Source organism: Grampus griseus, assembly GCF_964374135.1.
Source record: "Grampus griseus genome assembly, chromosome: 5".
Lineage (NCBI taxonomy): Eukaryota > Metazoa > Chordata > Mammalia > Artiodactyla > Delphinidae > Grampus > Grampus griseus.
In genome coordinates, this window is record NC_138998.1 from 133,139,682 (window position 1) to 133,151,858 (window position 12,177).

Sequence of the window (12,177 nt, forward strand, 5' to 3'; positions counted from 1 at the left end):
TAGGTGGGCTTCCAGGGGCCCAAGAACCCCAGAGATTGTGGGTAAAATGTGTCTGTGTGCAATTTGGGGAGATCATAGCTTTCATTAGATTTTCAAAGGACTCTGACGCAAATAACCACTGGTCTCGAGGACTGTAGTAACTCTGCCAGGCTTCTGTCCAAGGGGTGTCCCATTGGGAGCTCTGCCCCCAAGCCCACAAAGGAATCGCTGTCTATTACATGAAGCAAGGACTGTGCCCCCCATTCGTCTATTGGAGGATGGCCAGCGATGCTTACGTGTTGCTTCTAATTTGTATTATGTGCAGGTTTCTAACAAGTATGTTTTATTTAAGTACTCCACCCTCTTAAGCAATGCCTAGGCAGGCGAGCGTTCAGGACGGCGCAGGTGACCGAGGGCAGCTGGGGAAGAAGGCTGAGACCCAGGTCACATGTCCTCTGAGTCCCTCAGGCCAGGCCATGCTCACGAGGCTCCTTCCACTGCCATGAGCAAGTCCCTGGCACCGTCTGCCTCCACCCCTGAATCCCTTTCCCAGCTCTCAGTCGGGAGGGAAGTTTCCAAGGGAATCTCTGTCTTGTGAGGAGAAGGGCCAGGAGGAAAGCGCTGTCTCTGGAGGGGTGGTCAGGGCAGAGGCACTGCGCGAGCTTCCCATGGCTGCTGGAGCAAACTAGCCCAGCCTGAGTGGCTTTGAGTAAGAGAAACCCCTTGTCTTCCCGTTCTGGAGTCCAGAAGTCTGAAATCACGGGGTCTTGGGGCCCTGCTTCCTCTGAAAGCCATCCGGGAGAATCCTTCCTTTCCTCTCCCAGCCTCCAGTGGTGGCCCTCGGTCCTTGGTGGTCCTTGCTTTGCAGCAGCGCCACTCCTATCTCTGCCCAAATTTCCCTCTTCTTATAAGGATGTCGGCCACATTGGATTAGGGCTCACCCCAATGACCTTACCTTCCTTGATCACATCTGCAAAGACCTTATTTCCAGATAAGGTCATGTTTACAGGTTAGGACTTGAAGGGTTAAGAGGATCTTTTGGGGGGGGGTCACAATTCAACCACGATGGGCACGTTACCTCAAAAGGCCCTGCCACCTCAGTCCTGTGTGTTGCCCCTTGCCCACACCCACGCCTTCCCCTGAGCTCTTGAGGTGCTGGATGCAACCGTCCCTCCTGCCACGAAAACCGAGTACCTTCCCCTTGGTACACATTCTGAAGCAGGATTTTTTTCCTTCTGCATCTCAACTGCGCTACGTGAGTAGGTAGTGTGTGTGTGTGTGTGTCCTTGAGTATCTGTGTGTGTTTCTCTTTGTGTTTCTGTGTGCACGTGTGTGCCTCTGGGTATGAGCGTGTGTTTGGGGTGTGTGTGTGTGAAGCGTGGGCATGGGGGGGAAGAGGAGGCAGGAGAGGAAGGGGAGGATAGAGCCACCATGGTAAGGGTACGAGTGAAAAGGGCAGAGTAAGTCTTGTTCCATAGCAAGTGGGGAAGTATGCTTGCAACGAGTATGGAAACATTATGTCTTGGGTCTCAGTCCCATAAGGAAGGCGTATTCGTTAGGATTTTGATTCTGTTACTTTAACAAAAACCAAAATCACACTGGCCCAAGGAAGATCGGAGTTAGTTTCCCTTTCCTCTAAAGTCTGAGCTGTTGATTGACCAGACCCTGCCCCATGCCATGGCCCAGGGACCCAGACTCTTATTGCTGTACCATCTGTGAATACACTGTCCTTTTCCAGAGTCAAAACTGGCTCACCACCTGATCCATGTCCCAGCCGCGGGGAAGGGGGAGAGGGGAGTGGAGGACACATCCTTTCCTTTTCAATACTCACTGGGAAATTGCCCTCATCATTCCCACTTCAACTGACCATAACTTCATACACAGGACCTTGCTAGCTGCAAGGAAGTCAGGGAAAGACAGCTGTTATTCTCAGAGACCGTGATCTCAGGGATTTTGCTGAAATTAACAAGGCAGGCACACATACTGGGGAGCGGCTCTCAGCCTATTATAGAAGGAAAGTGATTTTAGAAATATAGTGTTACTAATCCACCTTTCACCCCTTATGATAGAAAAAAAAAACCGAATTATACTCATGCAGGAAAGAATATAAGGAACATGTAATTGGAAAAATCAGATCATCAGGGAGGCTTTGTCCAATTCTGACCAGTCTCGGGGTCAGGATGACAGCTTCATCTCAGGAAGGTATGCAGTGGGTCGTTCTACAGCCAGCTGGTTTTCAATGACATAACACGCCCTGCAGCTCTCCAGAATCCGGGCCTGGAAGTACGCCTTGTCCTGCCCCTGCCAGGTGTCAGACTCGATGTACACATTGTACGGGTCATGGGAGTGCTCCAGTTTCTTGGAGCGGATGTAACTTAGCATGATGCCCAGGGTGAAGAAGCCGAAAAAGCCAAGCACCATGAGGATGTACAGTGCCGCCAGCTTGCCGTCATCATGGCCCAGGGACCTGCGGGCCAGGTTGGATGTGTTGTTGCCCGGTTGAACTGTCCCCTGCCACAGCTTGGTCAGCAAGGGTGTCACAGCCGTGGCGTTAGACAGGATCATCCTGGGAGTCAAGGTTTCACTGCGGGAGGGTGAACTTCCCAGGAAAACTTTCTAAAAGAAAAGTGCAACCTGAAATCAAAAAATATGTATTGGCCCAACCCCCACCCCCCACCCCAACACAAACACACACCCCACACAGTTTTTAAAAATCTCAGTAAGAGGGGTGCCCTACCAGAGTATGACGGGGGAGTACTCGGTCATGGTGTGTGCCACCTGGGATCTACATAATGCCCTCTCTTGACTGATCAAGTGATAAATTGATTCACTTTTATTTCTATTCACCACCCCCACTCCCTGCCTCCATAGGTGATCACCAGAACGAGTTCCCTTAATACACACATTGTGTCGTACGTGTGCCTTTTAATTTATACGCTATGGGCCAAATTGTTCTCTCCAGCAAGTCATACGTTCAAGCCCTAACCCCTAATGCAGTTGAACCTGGAAGTAGGGTCTTTCAGAGGTAACTAAGTTAGATGAGGTCATAAGGGTAAGGTCCTAATCTGATAGGACGGTGGCCTTATAAGAAGAGGAAGACAGGCCTTGGTCTGGGTTCCTGTCTGGCATTGGGACTTTTCAAAGCTTCTCAGGTGATCCTACTTTGCACTCAAGCTTGAGAACCACTGAGCTATGATGTGGGCCCTTAGGAAATTAACCAATCCGTCTTTTGTGCTGCAGAGTACCCGGAAGAATTATATAAGAAGAGAAATAATAACTTCATAGCATAATTTTCCAATCTTGTTTGTTTTTCAGATTTTCTTTTTTGGTCTTGCATGTCCCTGAGAAAATCTGAACGGGAGTTGCGGAAAGAAATTCTCAAGTCATCACCATGACCTCAGCTGTCCCTGTCCTAACTCACAGTGGCATCTCAACATTATGGTAAGCCTGTCGTAACTTTATGCTGGACCAGAAAAGCCAAGTTCCTTAACTGCCTTTCAAATAACAACTCTGCATTTTTAAAGAAAAATCTTTTGCTGACTTTACACTTAATTTATTGTATCGCTTTTGCTAAATGCCTTCTATGCCCCCAAGGCCTGCATGCTGGGTCATGTGGTGTTTTTGCGTATTGAGTCACAAAATGAGTTTGGCAACGTCCTCTAATAATCAGCATGGTGTAAACGACACAGAACCCAATCCTCACAACAGCTGTGGGTTTATGTCCCATTCTCCAAGTTCACATCCATTATAATGCCAAAGCACTGTCTAGTGGCCACAGTGAGGACTGTTGGACTCAAATGGATGTGGAGACCAGCTGATCCAACAGTCTTAACTTCATAGAAAACTGGTTTCCACAGAGGTGAGCTGACTTGCCCAAGGTCACGTCTGCGATCAAAAATACATCTAAACTTTAATCTTTTAGCCATGGACTCACATTTTATTAGCATAGAAAAAGCTCTCAGGACCTTGCAGAGAGAAGGCAGATCTGTATTTAAGCTCAAAGGGACCAAGGAGCCGGCTACTTGTGTCAGGTAAAACTGAGTCTAACTAATTGGGAACTGGCTTCTGACCTACATATGCCATCAGAAGAGCCCTCTGCCCCACCGGCAAGAACCACAGCGTTTTGTAGCTCGCACAGGAAATAGGGGGCTGGAGGAGGAAGAAGCAGCAGGAACCAGGGAGGTCCAGCTCCAAACACAACCAATTTGATGATCAGCCTGTGCTAAACATTCTCAAACTGGCCTTACTGGGCCCAGAAAGAAGGAAGTGGGGTGGGGGTCTAGAAGTTTCTGCTTCTGCCTGGGTTTGAGACTCTTCAGGAGGCATAGACACTGCCCCCAACGAAGGTTAGTGCAATTTTTTTCCGTCAAAGCTGAGTCCCAGAGCTGCTGGTCTACTGAGAATCACTCAAGATTCGGGACTGTGGACAGCCGAGCTGAGCTGCAAATTGACAGCAAGCATGCCTCCAGCACCCCGGGATCCTGCGAACGCCCCAACTGTACCCAGGGGAGAGGGGGAAGTAGGTGATGTCACGCTGTTCTCGGCACACACCGCCCCTTCTGCCTTTCTCCCAGGAGTTCCAGATCCGTCTCATATCAGCACCCATAACAGGCTTTTAGAACAGATTTCCTAGTACCGCACCTCTCATTCTTTCTTACGCATTTACTAAAAGGGCAAGGCTTTCGTGGCTGACTCCAAGCTCTCTACTGAGAGGGACAGATTCTGGGGGCAAGTCAGGGGAAGAGGAATGTCAGGGTTCCAGAGTTCCAGCCCTGGCTCAGTCCTAGCCACTCCTCGCGGCTCCCAGACGGTACCGTAGCTTGCTTATCTAGGTGGGATGGGGATGACATTCCTGCCATTCTTGTCAGCATTTCCTCGAAAGAGCATCCAGTTTTGAAATCAGCAATTTTTGTTTCAGGAAGCAGAATTAGGGTAGAAACAATTATGGATAAGCTTAATTTGGGGGAATATGATCTTACTGAGTCAAGAATTCTGTGAGCCAATTTTCCTTGGAAATACCTGTCAACTGTCTTCATCTTTATCGAAACACGATGTCCAAATTCTGGAGATATATTTACCTCCTAGCAGCAAAGAGGGGCCCAGACTCTTCCAGGCAGTCAGCGGGCTTTGTCTTGGGCTTCTCACCTTCCTCTCTCCCGGGAGAGGAATCACTAAGGTGGCCAAGGTCTCAAACAGTCAGGATGAAACCTGTACAGAGGCACCGCATTTGACTGTCCTCAAAGATCTGTAAAGGGCTTTCTGCCACCTCCCTGCTGGATGTGCGGTGTGGTTCTTGAGTCTAGTCACAGGGCTAAGAGCATCCCAGACCTCTCTGTGGGTGGCAGAGAGGAGCTCTGGGGTGTGAAGGGTGGAAATGTGAACCAGAGAGCTGATGAGAGGGACCCGATCAAACTCAACATGGGAAAAAGGATGAGCATTTTGGCATGGAGAATGGATGGCAGCAGGATTCCCAGACTGGGAAGGGAGCTGAAGTCACATAGAAGGAAGAATCTCACCCTCAGCAAATTAAATGAATTTGGGGAGCCCCAGTTTCCTCATCTGAAAACTGGGGATGATGGGATGACTGGGGAGGCATGAAACAAGCCCACAACCTTCCTATCTCTTGCTTTTGCTGCTCTCTCTGCAAGAGAGTCATGACCACCATGTCTGCCTGCCAAAATTCTACTGGTCCTCCAAAAGCACACTCCTATGCCAACGTGTGAAGCCCCTTCCAGATGTCCCATTCCCTGCTTTGAGCCCTCATAGTACCCAGTCTGTACCGCTCAGATTCTAAGCTGTGTTGTAATCATTTGTAGTCTCGTCTATGCATTTCCAGGAGCTCAGGAGGATCAGAGACTGTATCGTTCACCTTGTCCTCATTCCAGCCCCCAGAATGAGTCCATATGGGTTTGCTGAATTAAATGGGCATGCAAAGTATTAAATTTAATACAACTACAATGTGAATGTGAGAGCAAAAAATCAACAAAGTAGAATACACTCTGAAAAGAGCTTGGTGTAACCAAATGAAAACCTCTTTCAATGTAGTCTGTTTTGATATAATAAAATTTAAATTATTTTATGTATATTTATTTTATTAGCATTATTTATTTTGTATATTAAATTTTATATTATTAATATAGTTATGTATAACTATATTAATAACTATATATATCTGCAACCCACCTTATTCCTAAAAAGGTTCAAAGCCATCAATAATTGTCAATAATACAGCATAATTTTCACCCATCCTCCCCAATTCCCGTAACTCTTACTTTGCCCTCCTTTTTATCCATAGTACTTGATCACCTGCACCTAGTATAGTTTTTCTTATTTATTCTGTGCATTGTCTATTGTTTGTCTTCCCTATCAAAATGTAAGCTTTTGAGGGCAGGGATCTTTGCCTGTGTTGTTCCCATGTATCCCGAAGACTAGAACGGTGTCTGGCATGTGGCGGGAGCACAGTGAATATTGACAGATGCAGGCACGCATGCATGGATGCATGAGTGAGTAAATGTCCCGCTCAACTACTGGAAAGCCCGAACCACACAGAAACTGTCTCACCAGCTCTGCCTTCAGAGACTTAAGATGACAGGAGTGAATCCCTCTGATGTCTTCACAGGGTACTATATTTTCAAAACAATCCACTTTTGAATAACCTGTCAAAAGCAAGACATACCTGAATATTCTGGAAACTAAGAATGCCTTCCTCAGACCCATCCTCAGCTCATCTCTGATGAGCAGCAGGCAACAGAGCAGAGCCAGCAGAGGGGTTTTGCCCCCTGGTTAGAAACCCATAGATCAGAGTCAACAGCGCCTTCTAGCAATTCACTCATCACATGAATTAAAGCAACGGTGTGATCACAGCCAAGTTCCCCACCATGGTGACCATAAGTGACAACTGTGGTTATTGACAAGGCCCTTCCTCAGTGGAGCTGGAAGCTCCTTCTTAACCTAAAAGTGGACTCAAACAGCTCACATACAGCAGTCTGAAAAATCGAGGGTCGGGGGCAGGGGGCGGGGCGGAGTAACGTGATATACTCAGCACATAACACGTGACGGCTACTGGGTCAACTTTCTTCTGAAAGTTCCACATTTTCCCCAGTTACTACAATCAAGATCAGATACCAGTAACGTTCTGCGTGTCCCATGCCTTTTCCCTGGGGAGATGCCAAGGCCCAAGAAACTTTTCTGGTCCAAAGAAAACCCACAAAACATTCCCTTTGAGGCCGGGTGCGTTTGCAAATATTGCCTCATCTGGAGGTCTTTGAAACCAAGCGGGGGGCTGGGATCATGGGCGGTTTTGGTTTTCTTTGGATGCTTTTAAGTATTTTCCCAATTTTCTCCAGGAACGACTGTAATTTAATAATAATGGGAAAATGTCGTTGTTTGGTGGTGAGATGATTTTCTAGGCATGCGTTCTTAGAAGCGTAGAAGGCAGAGGGAAAGGAGGCGTGAGGCCGAACCACCTATTCTGTCTCCCACTAAGGGGATCGCGGCGCCTCCTGGCCCAGGGGCTGAGACTGGGTGCCTGGAGCCCGCTCAGGGTCGCCGGCCTGGGGCATCGCGCTCCGGGCGAGGAGCCGGGAGGCAGGAGCCCTTGACTTACCAGGTCTGGGGCGCGGAGAGAGCCGGGAGCGCAACGGGGTCCAGGGCAGCCAAGCGCAGGGCACCGACAGCCGCGCCCCAGGCGGCGCGCTCCGCGGGCAAGTGCGCGGCGGGGCGGGCGGGGCCTCCGGAGCCAGAGGGCGCCCCGCCCCGTCCCCGCGCGTCCCCGCAGAGCCCGCGGCCCCCTGGCCACCCTAGGCCATCCCGGGGCCCCCCCGGATCCTCCGCACCCTGCGTCTCCAGCAAGCGCTCTGTCACGCTGGGTAAGCGCAGAGCCGGCAGAGAGTCTGTATAAGAACTGACAGCCAGCCAGCCAGCCAGATATACCTTCCTGAGGAGTTCGGCACTGGCAGGCAAGAAGCCGCAGTGGCCAAAAGAAGTCCGTGCCGGAGAACCCCACTGTCGGCCAAGCACTCGCCAAACACTCCTTCACACATCTCCAAACAAGAACTTCAAATCAGCTCAAAACCACAGCAGACTCCTTTTAGCTGCGTCCTGAACCCCAGCAGTGACCATGCATCTATCGACAAGCATTTATTGAGCACCTACTGACAGGTGTCCTGTCCTGAGCTGGGGGTGCAGCTGTGGACCAGACAGACAGGGGTCCCCGTGTGCAGGTGTTGGTGGTTGGAGCCACCCATGCGTTGGCACCCCAGCTCCGAGGTTCCTGGGGCAGTGGGAACAGCCTTTCAGGCCGCCAGGAGCAAACTGAGCCTTGGCCCCAGGAACCTCCAGGGAAATTTCACAACTGCTGTCTACCAGCTAGGGGGGTGGGGGCGGGTAGGGGGGTGGCGAGCGTGAGACGGGCAATTCCCAAACGACAGTCCTGTGAAAGCGCTGGACAATAAGGTCCAGGCTTGCGGTCTACAGGCAAGCAACAGAGAAATTAGATTCCTGACCTAGAGATAGAAGACATTTTCTCGGACCCCCCTAGTCTTCCTGGGCCAGTCACTTCTGCTTGAGCCTCCGCCTGGGGGTTCTCTTGGGGAGGAGGCCACTGAAGGCTCTGGGAAGGGGTCCATTGGATGTGGCACTTTAGGACGCAGCCCAGCTAGCACAGGCAGAGCTGGCACTCCCCTGCACTATGGGTGCTAGTCTAAATAAACCCACACAGCCACTCTGGAAAGTTCTAAAATGTCCATAGCCTTGATGTGTACTTATACTGTGTGACATCTATTCTATGGAGGGGATCTGAACTGTAGAAAAGCTTTATACATAGAAAAGTTCTTTGTAGTTTTACTTAAAATAACTAGAATCTGAATGTCTCAAAATAAAGTGGTTACATTATGTTACGTATGATAGAATATTATTCTACATACTGGAATGTTTTATGTGGTCATTAAGATAATGTTTACAAATAGTTTGTAATGTTAAGTGAAAAATAGAAAACCCTAAATTGTACATACAAGATGCTATGCATTATTTCAAAAGACTAAGAAAACACATCATGATGTTAATACTGTGTGCTAGTGATGGGCTTACATGGTATTTATTTTCTTATTTATACATTCTATGTTTTCCTTTCCTTTTTTTGTAATAACGATATTCTTTAACATTTAGGAAAAAATACATAAACTTTATCTGAAAATTCTCTGGATTCTACCCCATGAAGGTCATGCTATCTGTATTTAGTATCTTTTTGCTCACCTTTCCGCAAAAGAACTCCACCAGGAAGGAAAAAATGGATCATTGAAGCAAAAATGTTTGTCCTGTAGAATTTATGTGCTACCCTTTCAGTAATAATCCATGGGCCAGGTAAACATGCATGGACAGTGTGCTCCAGACCAACTGCAGAGACCCCCCGTCAGGGGATGGGGTGGTCGATGTCTGCCCACCTGTCACCCAGTTACTTTGCAGACTGTGTGTTTGGAAGTGTCTTCAAAAAGGTAAAGTAGGGGGCTTCCCTGGTGGCGCAGTGGTTGAGAGTCTGCCTGCCAATGCAGGGGACACGGGTTCATGCCCCGGTCCGGGAGGATCCCACATGCCGCAGAGCGCCTAAGCCCGTGCGTCCCAACTACTGAGCCTGTGCTCCAGAGCCCGTGAGCCACAACTACTGAGCCCGCATGCCACAACTACTTGAAGCCCATGCACCTAGAGCCTGTGCTCTGCAACAAGAGAAGCCCCTGCTCACCGCAACTAGAGAAAGCTCACGCGCAGCAACGAATACCCAACGCAGCCCCCCCTCCAAAAAAAGTAAAGTATTCTGGGAGTGGTGATTTCTTTTTGCGGCATTCAGGATCATAGTTCCCCCACTGGGGATCAAACCCATGCCCCCTGCAGTGGAAGCAAGCAGAGAGTCCTAATGAGTGGTGATATTCTTATTTCTCTCCCTGGTTCTCTCCATCCCACGTGTGATGAATTATTTTATTGCAGTCATACCGTTGTTGTCATTCCCTATTCGTAATGATAAAACACAATTACGGATAAGAGAGTGTATTTTGTTGCCTTTGGCGAACTTGAAATGGCTTCTTTTCTCTCTTCCTTCTCCTTTTACTCTTTCATTCTCACCTTTTCCCATCAAACAGGTGTGATTGGTCTTAAACAAACATAACAACAGAGCGACAAAGTCCTTGAGTCATTTCCCTTTTTTCTCTGGCTCCTCCACCTTCTCCTATCCTCTTGGTCCCCTCACTGGGAACTGTCCCTTGGGAGAGGGGATGGCAAATGTGGGCTCTGCTCCTCTTGGTGGGTTTATCGTCATCTTCCATGAGCTCCCACCTCAATGCAGGTGACATCCAAAGCCAGAGCTCCAGCCGCTTCTCGTTCTTTCTTAGGAAGATCTCAACTCGCAGCTTGGAGTTCCTGCTCATGTTTCTAACCCTTTCCGCACGCTGCCAGAGAAATAGAGTCCCCGTCACCAGAGAGGACTGTCTTCATTGTAACCCACCCAGGACGCACATACGGAACCCAGGATCGTGCAGATAGCTCTTTGCCGTTTTCTCTGGCTGCTGTTCCATTGGTATCCAGATGCCCCTGTGTTAGCCTGGGGAACATGCCTTTCCCTTAGGACCCCTTCCTTCTTTCTTGTTGACCTTAACTGCACAGCTTCTGGTGTCCCCGAGGGCAGCTCTCACCTGTCAGTGAGAAACACCTGGAAAGCCAGCAACTTTTTTGAGCAGCCACAGAGCATAACCTGGGTGCCGTAGTGCGCGAAAATTGCAATACTTCCTCCTCACGAGAAAGACAAGGAGGAGGAAGGTCATTGAAGTCCCCATCCTGCCCCCGGTGACGGGTGAGGAGGTACAGAATGATGGAAGAGAGCCCGGCCCTGCTGCCTCGGCTGTGGTCCCCCTAGTGCCGCCCCAGCTCCATCACCATGCCACGCAGATGGCTGGACGTGCTTGCGTCTTCTCTACTGGCCATTCAATGCTCGCATCTTTTCTATCCCCCTTCCTTAGCCAGCAGCTCCCACCTGATTCACTTGGTCACAGGAGGCCAGCTTCAGTTTCCTCCCAGGGCTCCTCTTTAGGTGGGAGTCCTGCACACAAGATGCATCCTTCCCAAACGCGGCATTCTCCTAAAACCCTCTTGAGGGCTGATCCCGTTCCAAAAAGAAACCACTCCCAGCCTGCTTGGGGCCCTACAGGCCATTCCAGCTCCCAACCTCATTTCCCGGTGCTCTGCCCCTCTGAGCTCCCGGACCAGCCAACGAGGCACCTCCATCCCCTGGTCACTGCCCATCTTTTCCCCCTGCTCCAGTCCCTTGTTCATGGGGTCAGCCCTCTGCTTCCAGCTTAACAAACCAGAGGTTGATGATTGTCCTGCAGCTGGAGCTCAGGACTTTTTCAAATCCCAGATCTTCAGCAAAGGTCTAAGACTAGGGAATGCTAGTCTTAGACTAGTTGCACCGCACGGCATGTGGGATCTTAGTTCCCTGACCAGAGATCAAACCCGTGCCCTCTGCAGTGGAAGTGCGGTGTCTTAACCACTGGACCGCCAGAGAAGTCCCTGTTAGCTTTAATTTTGAATTGGTTTTTAGATTAAAAACATTGAGAGCTCTTATACTAAATACCTAGACTTTGGCTTCTCTCACAAAACCCAGTGGGTTTAGAAACTTATGCCCATATTTGGCAGAACAAGTGGCAGGAGCTGAGGGCACCAGCCCCTTTCCAGAAAAATGCAGACTCCACATTCTCCCTGACAAGGACACTCAGCAAGCCCCGCTTACGGAATGCCCTGCCTGGTTCTGCAGGTACTGAGTTTGTCACTTTTATTCTAGGCCCTTCCCTTCCAGGAAAAAGTTCCTGCAAGGCCCTTTCTCTGGCTTTCCTTCACTTTGCACACCTGGGAACTCACTTCCTCATTGACTTGTTTTGGCCTCGCTCAGATGTCGTGTTGCACGTGCCTTTTGGCTCTTTCAGATGTGTATGTTCTGTTTGTCTTTTTAGAGCAATGGTTCTGGATTCTTCAGGATTCCTTTGGGAATCTGAGAAAAGCTATGGCTCTCCCCAACCCTTACCCCAAATGCACACGTGTGCAACGTTTGAGCTACAATTGTGCAGACTTATGGACCCTGATGGGCTAGATGATTCTTGGCTGCTGTGTTAGGAACTGCTGATTTAGGGCAAGGACTGTCTTTCCCATAAAACAAAT

General features: G+C 49.4%; 1 protein-coding gene across 1 annotated transcript; it reads right to left on the reverse strand.

Moving 5' to 3' along the window:
* Positions 1 to 2,072: 2,072 nt before the first annotated feature.
* Positions 2,073 to 7,676, reverse strand: KCNE1 (potassium voltage-gated channel subfamily E regulatory subunit 1). The gene is made up of 3 exons (XM_082654984.1): positions 7,586 to 7,676; positions 6,541 to 6,635; positions 2,073 to 2,595 (listed from the first exon to the last, which is right to left on the reverse strand). Exon 3 carries the CDS (start codon positions 2,542 to 2,544, stop codon positions 2,155 to 2,157), a length of 390 nt encoding a protein of 129 aa, XP_082511110.1. The 5' UTR covers positions 2,545 to 2,595; positions 6,541 to 6,635; positions 7,586 to 7,676; the 3' UTR covers positions 2,073 to 2,154.
* Positions 7,677 to 12,177: the final 4,501 nt, after the last annotated feature.

Coding starts and splice junctions, on each gene's coding strand:
- KCNE1 (XM_082654984.1), bottom strand. CDS start 2,544: ATGATCCTGTCTAACGCCACGGCTGTGACACCCTTGCTGACCAAGCTG.